We start from the raw sequence: 25,913 nt of genomic DNA, 5'->3' as shown, positions 1-25,913 counted from the left end.
AGGCAGGGGTCGCAGGGATCCTTGGTGACTGGGTCGCCGTAGTAACCCTCCACACACCTGAAACACCCAAACACTTAACAGTTACGCCATGGATGGATGGATGAACAGTTCACTGAAATGACAAGGCCTGGCCGAGTGCACAAGAGAGACAACCCAGTAAGCAAAGAATCCAAAAGACGTCCTCAGGGAAGCCGGAATGTGGGTTCAGATGAAGTCTTTCTAGGACGTTCAGATGACGTCTTTCTAGGACGTCCAGGTGACGTCTTTCTAGGATGTCCAGATGACGTCCTTAATGTCCTAAAGATGTCATCTGGACGTCCTAGAAAGACGTCATCTGAACCCACATTCCGTCTTTTGTCTTTTGGACTCTTTGTTTACTTGGAAGAATGGTTAAAAAATAATGAATTATTTCATTAAATGCATTAATTCAATAGTCCATTGAACAGCACACAGACTGGTCATGGCTCCACACACACCTGTCACAGTTGGGTCCAGTAGCGTGTTCCCTGCAGGCGAGGCAGGCTCCGGTCTCAGGCTCACACACCTCAGAGAGGCCATTACACTCACAGGGCCGACACAGGGGGAAGCCGTAGTAGCCAGGCTGGCAGCTCTCACAGTGCTGTCCCTGGGTGTTGTAGAGACAACGCAAACACACCCCCGTCACTCTGTCACACGCGTCGCCGTCGCTGTAGTCGATGTTGTCGTTACAGGGACACAAGTCGCAGCGGGCTCCCGGCTCGGTTAGATCGCCATAGAAACCAGGACCACAGGCATCACAGCGAGGACCTTAGGAATGAAATTCAAAAGTCACTTTATTGTCCCATGACTGGGAAATGTGTTCTGGGCCTTACACCACACTGCAGCCAAAACAGAACAACAGACAATCCAACATGTTAAAAACAGAAAACAGACAGAAGGCAGCCCTGATTCAGACAAGAGTAGAAGTGAAACGATAAGTCAAATCTATCCAACATTCATCTGGTGCTGTTCAAGAGTTTAACTGACACCGGAATAAGATACTTGTTAAACCTTTTTAATCGAGAGCGGGGGACTCTAAACCTGGGAGGGTGTCATGCTTCCGTCTGACCACCGGAGGGCGGCAGAGACCGCCCAAGAGTCTAATTGACACACAGGTGTTTCAGATCCTGGCTCGTTAAGACTCTCCTTTAGAGAGGTGTGTTTCTGTTGATTCTTCGCAGAAGCTTGCGTTGTTTGCAATATGCTTCCGTCTCCTTAGTAAATCCCTAATCTAAACCTAATCTAATCTAAGACTCAACACTTTTCTCAAGGTTCCTTTGTACCGTACTGTTGATACTTCTGCAGTAACGTGGCCTAGTTTGACCTACACCATCGTGTCCTCATCTTGCCTCATCTGTGGTCCTGGTTCCTACCATCCACCTAAAGCTACATGTTATTTACACCCAGCCCTCACTGATGGGTCTATTCATGTACAATTTCCACAGGAATTGTCCACAGTCTAGTTCAATAGTATTCTGCTCCGTCGCCAGCCTAAGTTTTCTCGCCTAAGTTTTCTGCGGTGTGCGTTCTCTTCTTATTCAACCTTGGTCCGACCTCACCATGTCAGAGGAGGGGTTGGCAGCAGGTGTGGCCGAATATGGTGCACATTCGTGGTGTGTTATGGAGCTTTTTAAAAGACACAAGCCCTAAACCTTTCTCAATTGTAAAATGCACACACACACACACACACACACACACACCTATGTGTCCAGTCAGGCAGTTACAGGACAGCGCCCCGGTCCCCGGGTCCTTGTTGCAGGATCTGGCGAAGAACCTCTCACTGGTCTGAACGTCTGGACACAGGCAGGGCTCACAGGGCTGTCTGGAGATGGGGTCGCCGTAGTAACCCTCCACACACCTGAAACACCCAAACACCTAACAGTTACACCAGGGATGGATGGATGGATGGATGGATGGATGGATGGATGGATGGAAGGATGGATGGATGGAAGGATGGAGGGATGGAGGAATGGATGGATAGAAGGATGGATGGAGGGAGGGATGGATGGAAGGATGGTTGAATGGATGGAAGGATGGAAGGATGGATGGATGGATGGAAGGATGGATGGAAGGATGGAAGGATAGATGGATGGAGGGATGGAGGGATGGATGGATGGATGGGTGGAAGGATGGATGGATGGATAGAAGGATGGATGGATGGATGGAAGGGTGGATGGATGGATGGATGGAGGGATGGATGGATGAATGGTTGTATGGAAGGATGGATGGAAGGATGGATTGATGGATGGATGGATCAAAATAATTTATTATTTCATTAAATGCATGAATTCAATAATCAGAAGTCCATTGAACAGCACACAGACTGGTCATGGCTCCACACACACCTGTCACAGTTGGGTCCAGTAGCGTGTTCCCTGCAGGCGAGGCAGGCTCCGGTCTCAGGCTCACACAGCTCAGACAGGCCGTTACACTCACAGGGCCGACACAGGGGGAAGCCGTAGTAGCCAGGCTGGCAGCGGTCACACCGCCGCCCCGCCACCTCCCTCCGGCACGGACACTGACCTCTGACCTGGTCACACAGCGCCGACACGGAGCCCTGGGGTTCGCACTCACACGCTGGGAGGGAGAGGGAGAGAAGGGTTAGTGTCAGTCAGGATAGCATCCCAGATTCATGTCATGTCCCAGTAAACAAAGAGTCCAAAAGACGTCCTCAGGGAAGCCGGAATGTGGAATGTGTTCAGATGACGGAATGTGTTCAGATGACGTCTTTCTAGGACGTCCAGATGACGTCTTTCTAGGACGTCCAGATGACGTCTTTAGGAGGTCTTATGGACTACAGAATAGTCTTCTGTAGTCCATAAGACGTCCTAAAGACGTCATCTGGACGTCCTAGAAAGACTATATTGCCTTAAATTACAAATATCTGGTAAATCCGAGGTATTAAGTACTAGGAAAGGTTGGGAATACCATGTTTACATGGCAACATTAAGGTGTTGAGGGGAGACAAGATAATACAAAAAGAAAACTGTATTTACTGCAAGCAGAAGTAATGTCAATGTCCAGTGAGGCTAATGGTACTACTATCCTACAACATCATTATATATAAGAAGTAGCCAGGGAGGTGTGATGACGTACGTGTGCTAATGACATGTTAATGACATGTTAATGACGTACGTGTGCAGCCGGCAGATCCGAAGCCGAACGTCATGGGGGCGCAGGTGTCACAGCAGCGGCCGATCACGTGGGGCTTGCACTCACACAGACCCCCGAACTTACTGCAGGAGGGGCCTATGGAGCCCTCATGGTTGCACCTGCAAGCTGGAGACACAAGTCTTTGTATTAGACATTATACTCACACACACACACACACACACACACACACACACACGTAGATGCTGGGGGAGGCCAAAATTGGAGGACAGGTTCATTGTAAAAAAAAAAACGTTTTAGTAGAAGGCGATAATAGGGAGAAGGTTTTTCCTTCTAATTTTTAATTTAATTTAATTTTGCCATTTAGCAGACGCTTTTATCCAAAGCGACTTACAATTACGAATTACAGGGACATTCCCCCTGGAGTAACTGAGGGCTAAGTGCCTTACCCAAGGGCACACTAGTAGTGGTGTGGCTTCAGGCGGGATTTGAACTCACAACCTTCCGATCACAAGTCCAACTCACTAGCCACTAGACCACCACTACCCCCCTTCTTCTATCAGTGGCCCCGGGCCCGAGCTAGAGTACTCTTCCTGCAACGAATAGTGGACTGCTGATTCACATGCCTAGTATTCAAATGTATTGATTGTAAGTCGCTTTGGAATAAGGCGTCTGCTAAATGCCAAAAATGTAAATGTAAATGTAAATTGTAATGCATGGAATGGAATGAGGAGTGGTGTGTTTGATACCAGCTTGTCCTCCAATCACTGGAGAGATGTCAGAGATGACAAGTAGCATTAGCCTACTAACCATTGGCTGTTACAGGAGTTACACCCCTGATGTAGAGTAGGCCTTGATAAGGATTCAATTAGATCTCATTTGTGACAGAGTCTAGTGAAAAAGTCCTCAAGTAGAGCAAGGTGATTTTTCAGTTTTCCAGATTATGAAAGTTCAGATTGTAAGATTTCAAATGATGCGAAAACCTCAAATCAAACACTGGTGAAACTCACTCTGAATCAAAACACACGCAAAACAGCTGCTAGTAGCTAAAAAGGAACATCATTGAGAATTGCCGACATGTGGACCTTTTCACCAGACCGTGTCACATTCGATCCGATAAAGGCTGTAGTTAGGGTTGGGGCCTACTTCAAGGTTTGAGTATAGCTTAGCATTGGATTCATTCTGAAGGTTTCAGATGGGGTTTAGGGTTAGGGTTAGGGTTTAGGCCAGGGTACTCACGCACGGCTCCGTTGTGGATGCGGGCTGACATGCTGCCGATGAGGGCCTCACACGCCTCAGGCATCAGGGTCATCTCAGCCGCCTTCTCTACGCAGCGGAACTGACGGAACCTGTCCAGGTCGCTCTGGGAACAGAAGTCCTGCAAGGACTCCATCTTGGGGATCAAGCCCATCTGGAAGCAGCAGGAGGAGGAGGTTAGAGGTTTAGAGCTTCTCTATCACATCTGAGAATCTCCAATGTGCTGTTCTTCAGTAGGGGTGAATTCTCAACATTCTAATTCTCAACATAAAAATTCTCAACATAGAAATGCTCAACATTCTAATCCTCAACATTCTAATTCTCAATTCTCAACATTCTAATTCTCAACATAGAAATTCTCAACATTCTAATTCTAATCTTACCTCAAATTCACCTCAATGACACCAAGGATTTTATTGTTTCCTAAGAATCAGGCCTCGCTTACACAGCATGAAAGCTTCACACAAACCCAGTAAACAAAGAGTCCAAAAGACGTCCTCAGGGAATCCGGAATGTGGGTCCAGATGACGTCTTTCTAGGACGTCCAGATGACATCTTTAGGACATCTTATGGACTACAGAAGACGATTCTTCTCCCTCTCTCCTACAGAAGATGATTCTGTAGTCCATAAGACGTCACCTGGACGTCCTAGAAAGACGTCATCTGAACCCACATTCCGGCTTCCCTGAGGACGTCTTTTGGACTCTTTGTTTACTGGGTTACAGTTCACTTCAGCCCCCAGCAGCATAAACCAACTAAATGGCACCATAATCATGTTCTGATACAAGCTAATATCTAAAAGTAATTTAGTTGACCTTTCTGGCTTGCTCCAATTATTGATGCCCTGAATGCTGTGAGGTACGACAGGACGGTGTTCTTACTGAGTCGATGAGCGTGTGCATGCTGGCCTGAGGGTCAGAGGTCGGCTGCTTCAGGAAGGTGATGTCCACGTAGTACCTCCCTCCCTGGTTCAGACACACAGGGGTATCTAAGATGGCCACCCTGGGGGAGAGACACACTGAGTAAGTGATCAACCCTCTGGAGACCAAGCTGGGCTAAGGGTCCATAACTCTTTACTTTATACAGGACAACGGCCGACATTATCATTAACACTAGAACAGCCGTGCCTTTTTTACCTACTATAAGAGCCACCTCTTTTCAATGCTCAAGCTGCTATTTACACACAACGACCACTAGTTGGCGCGTCTTGTAAATTACCCTGCTTCCTACACAGAAAAACTGCAAAATAGCTTCATACTAGCTTATCCTGGTGTGATTTAGAAAATGTAAGGATACTGGGTGGTAGAACGTCATGAAAGGAGGGTCCTGAAATTTGATAGAGTGCAAAGATATTTAAAAAAAAAATACTCACAGGGGTCAGAGCCCTCATGGCTGTTCTAGTGTTAAGGGCTGTAGATTTTACTATTATCATGACTTGATTGAAAGCAGCTGTAGTACATAACAGATGTAGTATAATGTTTACTGATGGTGGTCTCTCACACCTGGCAGACCCTGGTAGAGTGAATGTTTTGACTCCTGCTGCGTCGCTGCAGCTGCCGTTGCCAGGTGACAGGGGCACGACGTTGACGGAGGCGGTCCAATCATCTGGGCTCTGATGAGGGCGTTACACACAGCGTTATATACAGCGTTACACACCGTGTTAGAATACACACAAACACACACATTATACACAGAGTTAGAATACACACAAACAATATATACAGAGTTAGAATACACACAAACAACACACACATTACACATTCCAGTGGGGCTCCCCATCCACGAGTAACGAGAGATACTGTGTTTGTGTTTATCTGTCAATCAAAAGTAAATGACAACAAAAAGCCATTGACTATTAACTCACACCAGATGTGTATTGTGTATTGCGTGTGTTCTTCCACATGGTCGCCCTCACCTCTGGCTCGTAACGGATGACTATCTGGTAGTCGAGGGAGGCAGGGATGTTGTCAACAGTGAACCTAAGTCCCGCCTCATTCAGGACCCGCACGAATCCCGGTCCGGTCCAGGTGATTGGCGCGTCGGTTGTCCTCTGTCGGGGTACGATCTGTAGAGCCCCGCCTGGGTCCAGTGGGATGGACGTCTGAGAAAGCAGAATCAGGGTTAACTGTTGTTTCCACCGCCCTTTGTAAGTAAGTAACGTTTATTTATACAGCACAGTTTTACAACGACAAACACCCGCCCAAAGTGCTTAACAGATAAAAAGAGAAAACACTAGTAAAAGAGAAAACAACAGATAAAAATACACAAAAAACAAGGTGCAATACAAATACAAGTGCAGAAATAAAAGTGCAAAAAGTGCAGTGTCGGGAGGCAGGCTCACCTCAGGTCAAAGGCCAGGGAGAAGAGATGTGTTTTAGCTAGTTTTTTTTGTAGCATACAATAGTCACATACAACCCTCAGTAAACTAGTAGTGTAATCAACAAGTAAGTGGTAACAGACATGAAACAGAAATGTTGACTTGTTAATCTGAGACAGAAGGATATGAACCTCCACCTCAGGCAGGGAAACACACACTAACACACACTAACACACACCAACACACACTAACACACACCAACACACACTAACACACACCAACACACACCAACACACACTAACACACACTAACACACACTAACACACACTAACACACACCACACCAACACACACTAACACACACTAACACACACTAACACACTAACACACCAACACACCAACACACACTAACACACACTAACACACTAACACACACTAACACACACTAACACACACTAACACACACTAACACACACCAACACACACTAACACACTAACATCGCTCACACACACTAACACACACTAACACACACTAACACACACTAACACACTAACATCGCTCACACACACACACCAACACCAACACACACTAACACACACTAACACACACACACACACCGCTCACACACACTGAGGCCTGTCAGAACATGAAGGGAGTCACAGAAGACCTGCTATCCCCTTCCTTACACAGGTCCTGAATGCCAGCTCCTAATTGGTGTAATCTCTATAATCTCTGTGTATTCATCACACAATTCAGAGGTCTGAAATAAAATAAGATGAACCTTTGATTTCAAATGTGATAAGCTGCAGTCAACCGGGGGCAATATGTTGTTATGGCAGATTTATTTTTGGTGAGCCGTTTTCAAATGAATTTAGAGGCCATTTTCCTCAAAGTGTGTCTGCAAGTTTATCATGACCTAAAGAAGCATATCTTACACAAAATGTGCAGATGCCAGTGAATTACATCATGTTGAAGCTCTGACCCAAACAACAACATACAGTATCGGAGCCTGTCACAAATGTTTTGCAACAGCCCTTTGTAAATTGCTGTTGAGATGAAAAGGAGACATTTTTCTTCAATATTGTATGATGTTAGCACTATGTAATTGTTCACAATGCTAATGTTTATCATTATCATTATCATATTCATCATACTTCAGATGCCCTCATATAATATTGGCTGCATAGTTTTTAAGGTCCAACATGTGGGTTTTTCATCATAAAAAGGACAGAAAGTTTTGAACCACTTATGACATTGAAAAAAATAATAATTGGCATTTAGAAGACGCCTTATTCCAAAGCGACTTCAATCGATACATTTGACTAAGCAAGTGAATCATCAATCCACCATCGTAGCAGGAAGAGTAATCCAGCTCAGGCCCGGGGCCATTGGCAGTCTCAGTGATAGAAGGAAAACTTATATGTAAAAATGTTTTATATAGACACTGGAGAACAGAGAGACAGTACAAGGGGGGCAGTAGAAGTCATAGGGGACACAGTAAAGGGGAAGAGCGGGTGTCTGACGTACCTGTTCCTGTCTCTTCCTGCGGGCCCGTCTCTTGCTCCTGGTCAGAACAAACCTGCCGTGTTCCAGTTTGAAGTCGTAACCCTGATCCCTGTAGTACTTCTCACACTTCGGCAGGTCCACCTGGGAGGAACACACACACACACACACACACACACACGCATATAGACAGACACACACACACACACACACACACACACACACGCATATAGACAGACACACACACACACGCACACACGCACACACATACACGCACACACACATACACGCACACACACACACACACACACACACACACACACAGATGTTGTATAATGGTAGTAGCACTAGGGAATGTAGTGAAGTAAAGATGACACATAACCAGTGTTTTGAACCCAATATCCCATATTCACACCCAGACTGCTCATTCGCCATTGGCCACACCACGCAGGTCAGAGGTCATGTCTAGTTCTTAACGTACCTGAGCTGCAGAGCTGACCAGAGGAGCAGCGTTCTCGGCCTCGTACAGGAAGTAGTCCAGAGGAGCCAGGAAGTGACCCGGGGCGGGGCTACTGCAGCTCTGCCCCACCATGTTGGGCAAACACGGGCACTGCCCGTCCTCAGAGGCACACCTGTGGGGGACGTACATACTTAACAACAGACCTATCGCTAAGCCACGCCCCCTTTGAAAACTCAGACAAACAAACAACGCTTCACTGACAGTGACTGACTGACCGACCATGGCTGTCACCAGAGTGGTGCTACACTGGTTCCTTTTCTCAATGATAGCAGAGTCTCAGCAGTATTTTCAATGCAAGGTGTTTTATTTACCCAGTGCAGACAGCCATCAGCAGGTAGACAACCAACAGCATCCTGGCTCTCCCCGATCCCAACCTCCCAGGGTGTTACTCTGACGCCCCTCTTAAACTCTAAGCCCCGCCCCCTTGGAACATACCAAGTTTACAACAATAATTGCCATAATATGCAATCACAATAGTTATTTAATGAAAACCTAACCTCACTGACTGTCTGTAAAGACTATAGCCTACTACTATATTCAAAATACAAAGTACATTGTATACTTTGTAAGTACAGCACAGTACACGCATCCACATACATATCAAACACATTAAACATTAAAACACAACAATACCCACCCACAAACCGCCAGTTAATATTTGGTCTGTCCTGGTGTGGAACACACCCATCTACTGATTACCGATAACCAACCCCTGGCTCGCTTTGGTGTTTGGACACACCCATCCCAGCGCCGTGCACGGGCACTATCCACATACTTGTGGGGGAGGACATTGAGAATGACCTCCTGCGGTGTGAAAGACTGGCGAGGACATGGCAGAGGCCGGAGAGGGTGAGTAGGCGTGCTGGCTGGTCTCGTTGTTGACGGGCAAAGCCCTAGAGGCCTACACCGCCATGGATGAGGACATGTCCAATACCCACGCTGATCTGAAGGAGGCGCTGTTGCTGAAATTTGACATTTCATCAGAGACACAACGCCAACGCTTCAGGGCGGCAACGACACCCACAGGGGAATCACCGACAGCTCTAGAAGCTTTTCACCATCAGATATTAGCGAGTTGTTTGTCCGAGTTTTCTGCCTGTAGTGACTTGCTGTGATATGATTGGACAATTTCTATTTTGGGGGCGTGGCTTAGCGATAGGTCTCTTGGCCCATGACCTGTATCAATGTATGTTTCTCAGTTTTCATGTAATGACCTGTCATGTCAAGTTTAGACTAGTTACTTGTATTTGGTATTTAGCAGACATATATTTATTATTACTTAACATTACCAGTTGTAATCATCTGGTCAATATGAAATATTGATTAGCATCGGTTATCAAGTGACGTTGTTGACATACGTGCTGCTGTAGGCTCCTCCTATGTCACAGACGCAAGGTTGGCAGAAAATGATGGTGTTCCCCAGACCCCAGTAACCTGGCTAGAGAGAGAGAGAGAGAGACAGAGAGAGAGAGAGAGAGGGAGAGAGGGAGAGAGACAGAGAGAGAGAGGGAGAGAGAGAGAGAGACAGAGAGAGAGAGGGAGAGAGACAGAGAGAGAGAGAGACAGAGAGAGAGAGAGAGAGAGGGAGGGAGAGAGAGAGAGAGAAAGAGAGAGAGAGAGAGGGAGAGAAAGAGAGAGAGAGACAGAGAGAGAGGGAGAGACAGAGAGAGAGAGAGAGAGAGGGAGAGAGACAGAGAGAGACAGAGAGAGAGAGAGAGAGAGAGAGAGACAGAGAGGGAGAGAGAGAGATTAAGTCACAACAACCAGTGTTTACTGTATCATTTGGTGGTAATTCATTCTACATTCTTCCTTCACCTCTGCCTTTGGAGCAAGGCAACAGTAGCTAAGAGGAACTCTGATGAATACATGACAGAGAGAACATTCGACCAATCACGGATGGTAACACTGGTTGTCATGGCGACTGCACGTTGTGTCTCCCTACCAGGCACTGGTCACACAGGGGTCCCGTCACGAGCCGCTGGCACACACACTCTCCTGTCACCTGGTCACACGGGTCAGGGGTCAGCACGCTACCCAGGAAGTTGCATCTGCACCCTAAACACAAACACAGGCTCAGAGTCAGGGAGGGGGTAGAGATAATAATAATAATAATACATTAGACTTGTATAGCGCTTTTCTAGACACTCAAAGACGCTTTACAAACTGAAAAGATCGAGTAGTAATAATCAAACGTCTTTCTAGGACGTCTTATGGACTACAGAATAGTCTGAGTTATTATTAGTCCATAAGCCGTCCTAAAGACGTCACCTGGACGTCCTAGAAAGACGTCATCTGAACCCACATCCCGGTTTCCCTGAGGACGTCTTCTGGACTCTTTGTTTACTGGGGAGGATCTTAACTAAGTTCTTACTCTGGCAGCCCGCGGGGTCGTCCTCTCGGAGGCCGTAGAAGCCGTACTTGCAGCGGTCGCAGCGCTGCCCCTCCACGCTGTCCTTACACACGCAGAGGCCCAGCCGCGGGTCACAAATACCCAGGGAGCCCGCCGGGTCACACTCACACGCTGGGGACAGGGAGGACAGGGAGGACAGGGAGGACAGAGAGAGTAAGTAAGTAAGTAACGTTTATTTCTACAGTACCTATCACAGACCAGCGGTCACAAAGTGCTTTACATGGGCTATAAAAACATAATTAAAGAGCAAAAGTAATAGCAGGTTAAAAGAAATAGGTAAACAAGTGAAAATAAAAACAAGAAACAAATTACAAGTGTACAACAAATAATAACAAGACACACAAAGACAGGCGGTCTTAGGGGTTAGCCAAATGTCTATGTCTGTACAGGACAGTCCGGAGTTGTTTTTTAAAAGCTACGACCGAGAACCGCTGATCTAAGTTCCGAGGGAAGACATCATCATCATAGTGACATCATCAACGCAAAATACAACAAAAATACTTTGTATGTCACTCCACCTCCATTACACTAAAGATTATGTGATATGTATTAGTGATAAGGTGTAAAACTGTTAATTGAAGAACAAGTACTAGGTCCTTACATTGTCTACATTCATTAAAGAAGCCTAACTTACGGATACACGCCAGATGGTCTTCAACGGAGCGCTGGGGGTCCTGGTAGTGGTAGGGTCGGCACTGCTCGCAGTTATGTCCCACGCGGTCGTGGAGGCAGTTGTCACACACCCCCCCGCTGACCCCCCCTGTGGCTTGGTACCGCGCCGGGTCAAAGTGACACGACTCTGAATGACCGTTGCAGTTGCATCCTGGGGAGGTTAGACACACCGTCACAACACTGATGGTAAACAGACTGACTTATATAGCTATGCCTTTATCCAAAGCGCTTTACAACGGCCTCTCATTCACCCATTCACACACACATTCACACACCAATGGTGGCAAGCTGCCATGCAAGGCGCCGGCCCGCTCACTGGGAGCAATTTGGGGTTCAGTGTCTTGCCCAAGACCTAGGTTCTAGGCCCTGGACAATTGTAGACAATTTGATGGCAGCTACTAGATTGTAATCAAGTGCAATACTGAAACACAACTGTGAACATTTCAAACCTGCAAACTGCGACACTTTAAATGAATGTGCAATAACACTATGTGCAATATGACAACCCTCGGGTACATAAGGTTCAGAGAATAGGAAATGTTAGAATAGGTATAGCATAGCATAGAGTACAGCACAGTGTTTTATTTGTATAGTATAGTATAGTGGATAGTGTACATAGCCTTTATTTATGTAAACCAGCTCTTTTCCCTTCTTGTTTTTAGTTTTTTTTCCTAGCACCAGGGGAGCCACCCCTCCCAAATTTCGTTGTATGGTACCTGTACTATATCAATGACAATAAAGACCATTCATTCATTCAAGGACACTTGGACATGTGGCCAGCCGGGGCCTTTCGATCATTAGAGGGCGGCTCTACCCCGTGCGCCACAGCCGCCCCAATGATTGTGTTTGACATTCCTATTGAGATGTCTGAGTAGGCTTTCTGTATAAGCATTTAAGATTGACTCTTTAATTATGGCTTGGGTTGGCAGTTGGGTCTGGCATTTAGATGGGTAGGCCTCCATTTTTCTTTTTACATACTATGTACATTTTAATGACAGGGGGCAAGTAATGCGATGAATAGAAGCCTCCATTACTTCTGCAGACGTGTGGGTCTGTTTCTCCAGCGGGGCTCCAGGGGGAGTCGTTGTGGAAGTCCTGACACCTCTCACAGTTGGTGCCCACGGTGTTGTGTTGGCACACGCAGCGGCCATGGATCTGAGGAGACAAGAATAACTAAATTCATTGGACCTATCGCTAAGCCACGCCCCAAAATATAAATTGTCCAATCATATCACAGCAAAAGTCACTACAGGCTGAAAACTTGGACAAACAACTCGCTAATATCTGATGGTGAAAAGCTTCTAGACTAAATATTCTTGTCATCTTTAAAAAAACACATCTATTACTTGCTGTGGTAAATCAGAAATGTGAACTCCCGCCATTGTAAGTAATTGAATGTCATTCAGTCACGGTCGGTCAGTCAGTCACTGTCAGTGAAGCGTTGTTTGTTTGTCCGAGTTTTCAAAGACGTCATCTGGACGTCCTAGAAAGACGTTATCTGAACCCACATTCCGGCTTCCCTGAGGACGTCTTTTGGACTCTTTGTTTACTGGGTAGTAGTAGCCCCGCCCCCCTAGCCCCGCCCCTCCCCACCCCCTAGCCCCGCCCCTCCTCACCCCCTAGCCCCGCCCCTCCTCACCCCCTAGCCCCGCCCCTCCTCACCCCCTAGCCCCGCCCCTCCTCCTCACCATGCCAGGCTGGTTGAACACGTCTCCGCGGGCCCCGTCCGTAGGGATACACTGGCTGGCGTGGCCGTTGCAGAAGCAGCTCCCGCGCACCACCATGTTGTACAGCGCGTAGTAGTACTTGTCCAGGGGGTTACGCCGCCTGCGGGCCAGAAACGTGTCGCCCAGGGTGAACAGGCGGGTGAAATTGACCCGCAGGTTGGTCATGGTGATCAGCTCTGAGGGCGAGGGGGAGAGGGGGAGAGGGGGAGAGAGGGTCGTAGTGGGTTGGAGGTAAAAGGGTGGAAGTATTAGTATTAGCATTAGAGCAGAGTTGGAGATAAAAGAGAGGTTGTGTCATTGGGGTTTGAACTAAAAGTGTTTAGGGTCAGTTTGTTTTGATGCTCTTAAGACATCAAGAGAGGATGGCAGCCATGTAATTGCCCAAGAACGTTTTAACATTTCCATCTCGTGGATGTTATATTCAAGGTAGACTCTGCGATATGACGTTCACATTACCATGAGAAGTTGAATGACTTCAGAGATGTTTCAACTTTACCCATTTTACCCATCACGCATTTAACTGCATGGCAATGCAACGTGAAAGCTGTGTGATATAAAGGATGGCTTGTGAATTGTCATAAATTCTGCTAGATACCTCATGTGGCTGTTTCGTGGGTTTCTCATATCGTTGAGTCTAACTTTATGTGTTGTGTGTTTATTGTCCCCAGGCTAGGCTAACCTTGGATCTCAGGGTCGTAGGGGTTCTCTATCTCAAAGCTGGGGTCCAGAGCCTTCAACACCACCTGCAACGCAAATACACAAATCCACATTTAAGGAACCATCTGAAAGAAATCTGTGATTAAGATTGAATTGTGTGTGTGTGTGTGTGTGTGTGTGTGTGTGGTCTGTGTGTGTGTGTGTGTGTGTGTGTGCGTGGTCTGTGTGTGTGCGTGGTCTGTCTGTGTGTGTGTGTGTGTGTGTGTGTGTGTGTGTGTGTGGTCTGTGTGTGTGTGTGTGTGTGTGCGTGGTCTGTCTGTGTGTGTGTGTGTGTGTGTGTGTGTGGTCTGTGTGTGTGTGTGTATGCGTGGTCTGTCTGTGTGTGTGTGTGTGTGTGTGTTTGTGTGTGTGCGTGAGTGTGAGTGTGAGTGTGAGTGTGAGTGTGTGTGTGTGTGTGTGTGTGTGTGGTCTGTGTGTGTGTGTGTGTGTGTGTGTGGTCTGTGTGTGTGTGTGTGTGTGTGTGTGTGTGTGTGTGTGAGTGTGCATGCGTGGTCTGTCTGTGTGTGTGTGTGTGTGTGTGTGTTTGTGTGTGTGCGTGAGTGTGAGTGTGAGTGTGAGTGTGAGTGTGAGTGTGAGTGTGAGTGTGTGTGTGTGTGTGTGTGTGTGTGTGTGTGTGCGTGGTCTGTGTGTGCGTGGTGTGTGTGTGAGTGTCTGTGTGTGTGCGTGGTCTGAGTGTGTGTGCGTGCGTGCGTGAGTTCACCTCTCCATCAGTAGAAGGCTCTGAGCCAGAGTAGTGTGTGTGTGTGTGTGTGTACCTCTCCATCAGTAGAAGGCTCTGAGCCAGAGTAGCGTGTGTGTGTGTGAGTTCACCTCTCCATCAGTAGAAGGCTCTGAGCCAGAGTAGTGTGAGTGTGTGTGTGCGTTCACCTCTCCATCAGTAGAAGGCTCTGATCCAGAGTAGCGGCTGTCACAGACCACGTCATCCACGCTGTCGGCCGGGCCGGCGGAGACCCAGGGGAACCGCAGGCTACAGTCCTCCGCAAAGTACCGGAACACCTTCCAGCTGCGCCCGTAGTCCCTGGAGCGCTCCACCAGCATGGCGGTGGGACGGAAGCTCTGCAACAGGAAATTACATCACTCTGGAGGAAGTTGCGGTTGCAGGTCATTTGGTCCGCATATCGGCAACCGATCAAAATGTTCGGGCTTTTCTTTTGAAACACGGAACTACGTTTCAGCGTTGTTGAGAATCACGCAAACACAAACTCGCTAGTTAAACCAAAATACTGCAATCAAACGGATTGGGTGAGTAATCCCCCACTGCTACCTAGTTAACTAGAACACTACTTTACATTGTTACCTAGTTAACTAGAACACTACTTTACATTGTTAGCAGGCTCACAAAACAAGCTGTGTTAGTTGACTAGAGATGTGTCATTGATTTTCAACAACGCGGAAATTAATTCACATTTTTCGAAAGAAAAGTCAGATCATTACATCAGATCCCGACATGAGGACCAAAGCATTAGAACGTGTCACACGTGACAAGTGCCAGGGAGTGTTACCAAGGTTACCTACCTTAAAGGTGAGCACCAGGTGACTGAATTGGAAGAGCGTCTCCAGACCCAGCTCAATGCTGACCTCCTGAACACCTGGAATCAACAGAGAGAGTGGAAGACTGTGATAACTGATCATCTGATTATTAATGATTACTATATTCATATATACTATATTTAAATTAATAATATGATGTATTGGATACTGATGATTTGACTTTTATACATATGTACATATACATATGAACTTTTGACTTGAGACTTTTTCTGGCTGCTGTTGTTGCAATGGAACTATCTTGAGCGAGCGTTGTTTGTTTGTCTGAGTTTTCAAAGGGGGCGTGGCTTAGCGATAGGTCTATTACACATTCCGGAGCATAATGCAGAGGAGAAAGGATACCGTACCTATAATTTGCGCGTATAATGTAGGGGTGAAAGGTCACCTCTTCTGAGTATATGGAGAGGTGAAAGCTTACATCTGGTTTGAAAATTGAGAGGTGAAAGGATGGGAACAACCAGGTGATTTCGGAAAAAGGCTGGAGATCTTTGAATTTTTCACTGCCCTGTGTCATATGTAGAGCATCTCTCTCTGTGTGTATGATGATTTTGGCGTATTGAAAAATGTCTGTCAACTTGGCATAATAAAATGAGCTCAGAATTACCTTTGGTTTCTTGACCAATTCTTAGACAGAATATGTAGTATGCTACCCAGTAAACAAAGAGTCCAAAAGACGTCCTCAGGGAAGCCAGAATGTGGGTTCAGATGACGTCTTTAGGACGTCTTATGGACTACAGAATCATCAGAATCGTCTTCTGTAGTCCATAAGACGTCCTAAAGACACCTGGACGTCCTAGAAAGACGTCATCTGAACCCACATTCCGGCTTCTTTTGGACTCTATGTTTACTGGGTATATTGTGACCAACCATAAGAACTCAAGTCTGGAGGGGTTTTTCCTGCACAATAGATCGTCTCAATATGAACGTCACCCCTTCTGACAGAACTGTGCACTATAAGTGAACGTACTCATGAGAACAGACTTTCTCTAAAAATGTTATGAATTGTTCTGTGAACACGTACAGTATGTCCCCAACTCTTTCTGTCAGGTCTGTTAGGTACTTTGTATATAATCTAAAGGTGCACTATGCAGCAACTGTATCGATCATTTGGGGACTTTCCCTTAATTTCTGCCGGGTGTTAGCTGTTAGCTAGGGTGTTAGCTGTTAGCTAGGGTGTTAGCTAGCAGCTATCGATTTATGTTTCTTGCAATTGAGACCAACCGCTCTCCGACTGCCACCACTTGGTCCTGCGCTCGGGGTCGAAGGTCGTGATGACGTTCTCTATCTGGTGGCTCTCTGGGTTGCTGTCGCGGTGGAACGGCTGCCGGGAGTCACACTCAAAACACTTCTGTTCACCCTGAGAGGGACAAAATACACGGTTTCACACAACTATAATAATAATAATCATAATAATAATAATCATAATAATCATCATAATCATACATTAGACTTATAGAGCGCTTTTTAGTACTGTTGATACTGTAATTTATGAATTAATTAATGGATTATATAATCTAAGTATTATTGTTCTCACTTGAGAGTGAGGGATAGGGGGAGGACATAATAAGCCTAGGCTTCATCCTACTCCCTTTCCAACAGTGATAGGTCTGTACTCTTCATGTTAGTTATTTGTTCTTTTATTATTTTAAATGATGTTTGAAATAAAATATTCATTCATTCTTTTCTAGACACTCAAAGACGCTTCACAAACTGAGAAGGTCGAGTATAGGGGCCTAATTAAGGTAGTGCTGGGGGCACATGGAGAGGGGAGGGGGAGAGGGTTAACTGGTGAAGGCGAGCTTGAAGAGGTGGAGGTTTTGAGGGCCTGTGGGCTGTTTATGATAACAATAACAAATAATGTTATTATAATAACTACCAAGAACACGATTTGAGTGAGTGATATGAGTCACACTTTGGTTGTGCAGTTAATTCCAACAACCTCAAAACAGCAATCTTACAAAAGTGTACATGGAACTTCCATGCAGTATCGTGCGTGTGGTGACATGCACCAGCCAACAGCAGAGAAAGTACATAGCCCTGTATACATCGCATATGACGCAGGAGGCTCCTTGAAACCTTGAGACTCTCCTGCTTCTTGTAACTGTCAGCAGGGCTTTAGGAAACAACATTTTGCTGCATAAGTTCTTCCACACAGAGAAAGCTAAAAAGATGAATGCAAAGTGGCGGGAGGCACACCCACATACCTAGCAATTGCCAGGGAGAAAGGGAGAGAGAGAGGGAGGGAGAGGGGGGGGGGGGCGGGGGGAGTGTGTGCTTAGGGAGGGGGGGGGGGGGGTGGTGGTATGGAGGGGGAAATGTCAGAGCTGGAACATAAATGTGTACCTGGAGGCAGTAAGGAAAAGCAGGGTAATGACCTATAAATGTGGCGTATCAAGACACGTCTGCAGTATGAACACCTTAAGGGTGAGCCACGGAGCTGTCAGTCACAGCAGAGAAGTATTTCTGAGAGACTTTATACAGACAGAGTCGAGCTTAGAGCTTGGCTGCTACGGTCATGCAATGTACTGACAGGCACGTTGGAATGGAATTCCTTGTGTAAATAAACGTACACTTTTTAGATGCTTGAGAGAAATGTGTAAACATTTACCTTTGTGTGTGTAATAAGGTAAAATCGTGAAATGATTTTCGATGAAAGTATCGACACCCTAACCAATACTACCACTCACAACGTTGCGTTCACCTGCAGAGACGGGATGTATGTCCTATTGACTCTGGAATGCTAAGCATGTGTTCTAAGGACTTGAGTGTCAGGCCAAAATCGAATCATTCAAAAGGTGACCGTTTCACTTCCCATTAGATTCCAAACACATTCCATTAAGCTTAAACATGTGGAAAGCGTGCGAATCACTTCTGCACACTTTCCACATGTTTCTGAATAATTTAACAAACATCTGACGACAGAATTTGAGCTATGCTTTGAGAAAATGTGTTAAAGCGATAGAGAAAAACTGTCCATAATAAGCTGATACAAATAAACCTCAGGAGAGGTCAGACAGAGTGACTGTGACGTATCTAACATTTACAACTCAGGTAAGTGAAGCACTAAAGAGACTATGTAGAAAAGCAAGGGCCACCATCATCATCATTTGTGGTTAGGCACCAGAATCCATGAATGATTTAACACTAGATGTGTTATATTGTTGCACTCGATCAAATTTCAGGACCCTCCTTTCAGGACTTTTCCTAGATAAGTGCGTTCTACCACCCAGTATCCTTACATTTTCAAAATCACATCAGGATTCTAGTATGAAGCTATTTTGCAGGTTTTTGGTGTAGGAATCAGGCTAATTTACAAGGCGGCCAACTAGTGGTCGTTGTGTGTAAATAGCAGCTTGAGCATTGTAAAGAGCGGGGTCTCTTAGTAAGTAAAAAGGCACGGCTGTTCTAGTGTTCTAGTGCTGTTCTAGTGTTGTTCTAGTGTTCTAGTGCTGTTCTAGTGTTCCAGTGCTGTTCTAGTGTTCTAGTGCTGTTCTAGTGTTCTAGTGCTGTCCTAGTGTTCTAGTGTTCTAGTGTTCTAGTGTTCTAGTGTTAGGAGCCGCTAACCTCCAGGTGTCCGATGATGCAGTATGTCTGGGGTCCGCTGAGGCCGCAGGTGGAGGAGGCTGAGAGCTGGGGGCCGCGGCCCACCATCAGGTCACCCAGCTGGGGGTGGCAGGAGTTCCCCTCACACTCCTCCTGGAGCAGGACACTGGGGACCAGCACTGGGGGGGGGGGGGGGGGGGGGGACAGGACAGGACAGACTCAGGACAGACTCAGGACAGTCAGAGACCCAGTAAAACAAAGAGTCCAAAAGACGTCCTCAGGGAAGCCGAATGTGGGTTCAGATGACGTCTTTCTAGGACGTCCAGGTGACATCTTATGGACTACAGAATCGTCTTGACGTACATAAGACGATTCTGTAGTCCATAAGACATCCTAAAGATCTGAACCCACATTCCGGCTTCCCTGAGGAATGTGGTAACACTAGATTTCTCTATCCCTTTTTGGTGTTTGTAAAGTGTTTATCGTTAGTTGATAAACTATTAGTTCATTGATAAACTATTAGTTCATTGATATTCTTAAAATCATCACATTGGTACTTGGGTTACCAAAAGGCTTTCTGTAATCCTGTATGTACTAAAAACTATTGATGATGAGGGGTACATGTAGGGGGTTGGGGGAGGGTGATGTCTTTTTTTAATCCAAAGGGGAGGGTCGTGCAGTTATTTGTATGAAATGGTGATATCTCTCAATACTTCAGAATCCAATGCTGTGTATGCTCCCATTACACTCCTTCCTTTTCACTGGTTTTGGCGCCTTCCTCGCTCAGCATTGGTTTACTCAGTCCATTGATACTGAAATGCGCTTTTTAGATTTATTTTTAAAAAAACAATACATTCGTCCAAAAGACGTCCTCAGGGAAGCCGGAATGTGGATTCAGTCTTTCTAGGACGTCCAGATGACGTCTTTAGGACGTTTTATGGACTACATAATCGTCTTCTGTAGTCCATAAGACGTCCTAAAGACGTCATCTGAACCCACATTCCGGCTTCCCTAAGGACGTCTTCTGGACTCTTTGTTTAATGGGTATTATTGAGCTGCAGGAGACTGGACTGGACTTGTGACTATAATAGGTTATATAATAGGTGGTCTCACTAGGCGCTCACCCGTATACTTCACGTTGAATCAGAACGGTATTTAGAGGGTCAACGCTTTCTTCTTTCAAGAGGTCAGAAAGGGTTATTTGAAGTGCTGGAGGGTTAGGGTCAATTTTCATATTTTAAAGGTGTGTAGGCTTACCCGTCACCATAAATAACCACCTCCCTGAGGGTGGAGTAATGCCTTAGAGTCACACAGGTGGACAACAAGAAGACTCAAGCACGCTACATTTTTGTATCCCCAGTACCGACATGATGATCACACACTTTTAACAGATTATAAGACTGTCAATAAACAGTTAACCATCGACCAGCTAAGACGGTAAGGCTTCATGAATACGCTGATGAAACTATGTGTAATGAAAACTAAGTGAACAACTTTAGTGTACTTCAGGGTCTAACCCTTTTGCTCACCTGAAATAAGGAAAGATAAATGCATATGTTACACGTATATGCCTGCCGTAATTGTATATTATAGGCCAGCACACAGCTAAACATTTGATGCTTTTGATTACCTCCAGACGCTATAATCATAAACCAACCAGGCACGATGGTTCTTTTCATTTTCTAAGCATATGTGCATACATTATGAAATTATCTGCACACTTGAAAACACTAGCTCTTAACACTAAGTGTCAGGCCAGGAATCTTGGTGTCATAATTGACCCAGATCTAAATTTTGAAACTCATATAAATAACACTATTAAAACATCCTTCTACCATCTAAGAAACATCACTAAGGTACAATCATTTCTCTCCCAGGCAGACACTGAAAAATTAATGCATGCGTTTGTTACTAGTAGGCTAGATTACTGTAATGCTCTCCTGACAGGTCTCCCCAAAAAAATGATAAATAGACTACAAATGGTTCAAAATGCTGCTGCTCGTGTCCTTACTAGGACCAAACGGAGAGCGCACATCACACCTGTCTTGAGATCACTACACTGGCTCCCTGTCAGTCATAGAATAGACTTCAAGATCCTTTTACTAGTTTATAAATCACTTCACTGTGATGCACCCAATTACATGGTGGACATGCTCATAAGATACACACCAGCTAGACCCTTACGGTCTAGTGGCACGGAACTTTTAATAGTGCCAGAGGCTAGGACAAAGAGATTTGGAGGATCAGCTTTTAGCATATATGCTCCTAGATTGTGGAACACCCTACCTGAGAGCCTGAGGTTGTCTAAAACTCAGGACATTTTTAAGCGTGACCTCAAAACCTACTTATTCAATGTCGCCTTTTGATACTAAGGGAGACATTGGACATTATAGAACTAGGATCACTAGGCCACTACACCATACTCGTGTTTTTGAGATTTGTATTGACAGGAAAATGGACCCGGGTGCTGATGAGGCACTGTCAGCTCCAAATAGCACCTAGAGCAGTACTGGAACCGGTACAAGAGTGTACCAGGACCACCATCAGGTTGTATTGCTGTCATCTTTACTGTCTCTATTGTGTTGTTGCATTATAACTGTGCCTAAGTTTCTCTTTTGGCAGGACCTGTGACCATACTGGATGCAGAACGATGCAAATACAACACAAAATTTATGGACAGTGTGTACGCCGATAATATGCAAGGAATTTTTCCTGGATACATGGAGTACAGGTTTTTGCCCTTGCTTGCTTGCTTTGTGCCGGTGGTCCTGGCCTCCCCTGGGGGACCGCTGGGTACTGGTAAGCAAACTGGCTAGTAGTCGCTCTATTGGTAGAGGGCTGCAAGGGAATTTTTTCCTGGCTACATAGTATACAGGTTTTTTACTTTTGCCTGCTCGCGGCTCTGTCAGTATTGATTGATTGATTGACTGATTGACTGAACATTTTCATTGTGTGAAGCGCATTGAGTTGCATCTTGTAAGAAATGCGCTATACAAATAAAATTTGATTTGATTTGATTTGATACATAATATTATGTGATATTATGTGAATATATAATTTTGTATCTCTTTCATATACATGAAAATGAGCCTTGAGCCACAACAATATACTGTATGTATAAGATGTTTTGGCTCAATAAAAACATTTTCTAGATAAACATTTTATAGTTTTATATTTTATCGGATGCTTTAAAGACACTTGTCAGAGAGATTACCTCTAAAAATTTACTTTGCATCTTTCCAATTCAATATTGTAACACATGCTCTAAGCACAGCAATAATTAAATGATGGCTGCAATTCAGAATGTTGAGGAAAGTATGAATTGAGAATTGAATACGAGTTTAATTTTAAAAAGCTACAGTATATATCATTAGCAACGGTTTTGGGCAATAGATTCATATTATTTAAAAAATCAAAATAATCAAGATTGATTACAACATCAATAATATGATGCTTATGTAAGTAAATAACCTAACATAGAGGTTTATGATATGACAGCAAGTACATTTCTGAACATGGAGGGTATTCTCCCAATAGAAGAAGCGAGTGCCAGCAAGTGGAAATAATCTCCATCAACGTTCAGCAAGTAATCACATGTCTGCGTTATAGACCGGGATGGCAGACAGCCCAGCTTCCTGCCAGAGAGTAGTCAGTTTAATCCTGCCCTTGGATCTGTGTTGTCTTTCAGGGTTACATGCCATTTGTCTTTCACAAACCCAGCTAGTGCCAAAGAGAGGTCAACAGAACTCACACACAAGCAGGAGCAGAGTACCCATATCCTGGGTTATCTGCTGGCAGACCTGGGAGGGAGAGGGAGAGAGAGAGAGAGAGAGAGAGAGAGAGAGAGAGAGAGAGAGAGAGAGAGAGAGAGACAGAGGGAGAGAGAGAGACAGAGAGAGATGTTCTCATACTCAATTTAATCAACTGTTCATGTTGAATGCAGCCGCATGTTTTTAAAGTGAAATGTAATTACCAAAGTGGCTCCAACCTGTTTAAAGACTAACATACCTACATACATACATATATAAGTAGAGTCACATCTACACATAGGACAAAGCTTACTGTTCTACACCACAACATTAAAAACAGAATCATACAGTGCATACATACATACATATTATATCATGATTAAAGCACTTTGAGCTGCAACGTTTGCAGGAAAAACGCTATACAAAAAAAGTTATTATTATTATTATTATTATTATTATTATTGTTATTATTATACACACTGCATCACTGACGGTCATGTGACAAAAAAAGTCTGTAATTTGATCATCGTCCCTAATGATCCAACACCCTGTTCACATTGTCCCAGGTGAACTATGGGGGCAAAGTAACGCCCAGGGAAGGACATAGGAATGTGCATTGTACAGTGTTGTATGGATCTGCAAAAGTGAACCCCCCAAGGGGCTCATGAACCTCAATGGGAATGTCGGGGCCCCACAATATACCTGTGTGTGGATTCACCCCACTGTTTGGACTTGTAGCATGACAACAAACTGGTAGGCTACTTTATGCAAAACCCCAGGTAGATACTACTAGGATGATCCAGTGCAGTAAATCAACACAGTGACACTCTGCTTGGCATCATGGAATCACTTATTGGCTGACAAAACAAACAGAAAAATCCTACCTGGATATGGTAGAAGTGAAGTTCCAGCAGTGACGGTCTCCTGGCTGGTGGTGCTACTCAGACACGATGCTGCAGAGTGATTGATGGTCCCAAAAGTAACGTCATGAAAATTCCACAACAAAGGCAGGGAAGTAGATGTTTTATCTCATATGTGTTACACCGCAATTAGTTCAAACAAACATGGAGAAACCAACCCTGATAAAACACCCAATCCCTACCTTAACTCTACCTTAACTCTACCTTAACTCTAGCCCTAGGCATCAATGTGCAGATACTGTATCTATTTCTCTAGGTCATTAACAGATTAATTAACAGATTCACCTGATGAATGCAGATGTGTAAGACAGATTTGTGCCTCAAGATTTTAAAATGAAAAAAATAAACAAAAACAATAGAGGAAAAGATGCAGATTTGATCAGACTTCAAAGCCGTCTGTATATGTGCAGAACCTACCTTCTATACACAGTCAAAGGTCAGTGGCATTACTGCAGCGGTCTCTTCTTATAACAGAACCACAGGTCACAGCAGAGCAGAGCAGAGCAGAGCTGTCTTCTTCACTGGTGCTTTCCAACCAGAGTCGGTGCTCCCCGTACCTGCCCCTGTACCTGCCTCGTACCTGCCTCTGTCCCTGCCTCTGCTGACTGACGGAGGTGTGAGTCTCAGCATGTAAAGGCACACCTGAGCACACCTGAGCTCCATGCTGAAAAAAAGGTGAGCGCGCCAACATCGCCCCAGGGTGTGTACAGTGTGTGTGTGTGTGTGTGTGTGTGTGTGTGTGTGTGTGTGTGTGTGAGTGAGGAGGGAGGATTAGATTTCATTCAAAACTGACATTTCCCCCTCTCTCTTTTTCTCTGAGTTGTACACGTGGTGGAGGACAGGACAACAGAGGGGAATTACCTTGACAATGACATGGAACATCTCAGGCCTGGTGGGGGAAGATGGATGGGGTCATTGTGATGTATGGAATGGAATGAGGAAGGTTGAGAGTATGGAAACATATAGTGGACTGAAAGAATGCATGCTAAAGTGGAACATGCAATTGCAATCTCAAATTGCATTAACATTTGAATTAATAGTCCACTATATGCTTCCATATGAGAGATGGTGCAGGGTATATACAATGCTCCATAAGTATTGGAAAGGGAGAGCATTTAGTCTTCTTTTAGCTCTGTCAATAGTTTGGATGACATTTTATTCGATCTTTAAATTAATGTTTTCTTTTTTCCGATTTTTTTCCACCATTTTGAAATAATCTATTTTTATACATAGTCCCCCTATTTCAGGGCATCAAAAGTATTAGAAAATTGGTTTGACAGTTTAGTCAGGTGTGTTCCATCACATCATTTGTGCAGGCATGAGGAGCTGTCAATATCTAGTATCGATTCTAGCCTTTGCATTTGCCTTTGGAGCTGGTGTCTGTCAGCTGCTCTGAGGACCAGAGAGATGCCAATGAAAGTCAAGAAAGCTAATATGAAGCTGAAATATCTGAAAATGTGTCAATACACATCCAAGCCTACCTCCTGGAGAGTGTTGCTGATCTGTGGGACAGTTGTTTTTCTCAATTATGAGGATGAGCATTCTTCAGTCATCCTCTGTAGAAGTCTGCCGTGGCCTAGCTTTGGTGAGCCTACGGTTCTCCTGGCTGTGTTTCAGATTGTTCAGCGTACTAATGGCTGCCTTGACTTTCATTTACTTCTCTTTGGTCCTCATGTTGACAGACATCAATAGAAGACAAATGCAAATCCTAGAATAAATACTAGACTAGACAGCTCTCTTACGCTGCACATAATGAGGTGATGGAACACACCTGACCTACCAGAAATACCTATCGAGCCATTGGACCTATCGCTAAGCCACGCCCCCAAAATAGAAATTGTCCAATCATATCACAGCAAAATTCACGACAGGCAGAAAACTCGGACAAACAACTCGCTAAT

General features: G+C 45.1%; 1 protein-coding gene across 1 annotated transcript in view; it reads right to left on the bottom strand.

Moving 5' to 3' along the window:
• lamb4 (laminin, beta 4) overlaps window positions 1-24,675 on the bottom strand; it is a gene marked incomplete at both ends in the record, with an annotated part of 39,785 nt that extends 15,110 nt beyond the window's left edge. The window contains 20 exons of the mRNA XM_080544796.1: window positions 2,364-2,595; window positions 3,154-3,297; window positions 4,369-4,540; window positions 5,268-5,388; window positions 5,889-5,998; window positions 6,302-6,487; window positions 8,231-8,350; window positions 8,688-8,838; window positions 10,085-10,164; window positions 10,669-10,781; window positions 11,098-11,247; window positions 11,771-11,959; window positions 12,843-12,963; window positions 13,497-13,711; window positions 14,215-14,278; window positions 15,120-15,308; window positions 15,768-15,841; window positions 17,022-17,157; window positions 19,365-19,522; window positions 24,582-24,675. Of these exons, the coding sequence (XP_080400922.1) occupies window positions 2,364-2,595; window positions 3,154-3,297; window positions 4,369-4,540; window positions 5,268-5,388; window positions 5,889-5,998; window positions 6,302-6,487; window positions 8,231-8,350; window positions 8,688-8,838; window positions 10,085-10,164; window positions 10,669-10,781; window positions 11,098-11,247; window positions 11,771-11,959; window positions 12,843-12,963; window positions 13,497-13,711; window positions 14,215-14,278; window positions 15,120-15,308; window positions 15,768-15,841; window positions 17,022-17,157; window positions 19,365-19,522; window positions 24,582-24,675 (2,819 nt within the window). The remainder of the gene's footprint in view (window positions 1-2,363; window positions 2,596-3,153; window positions 3,298-4,368; window positions 4,541-5,267; window positions 5,389-5,888; window positions 5,999-6,301; window positions 6,488-8,230; window positions 8,351-8,687; window positions 8,839-10,084; window positions 10,165-10,668; window positions 10,782-11,097; window positions 11,248-11,770; window positions 11,960-12,842; window positions 12,964-13,496; window positions 13,712-14,214; window positions 14,279-15,119; window positions 15,309-15,767; window positions 15,842-17,021; window positions 17,158-19,364; window positions 19,523-24,581) is intronic.
• Window positions 24,676-25,913: the final 1,238 nt, after the last annotated feature.

Source organism: Nansenia antarctica, assembly GCF_963989245.1.
Source record: "Nansenia antarctica genome assembly, chromosome: 14".
NCBI classification, from domain to species: Eukaryota; Metazoa; Chordata; class Actinopteri; order Argentiniformes; family Microstomatidae; genus Nansenia; species Nansenia antarctica.
The sequence above is the reverse complement of the archived record's forward strand: the minus strand, read 5'-3'. Positions and strand labels throughout refer to the sequence as shown.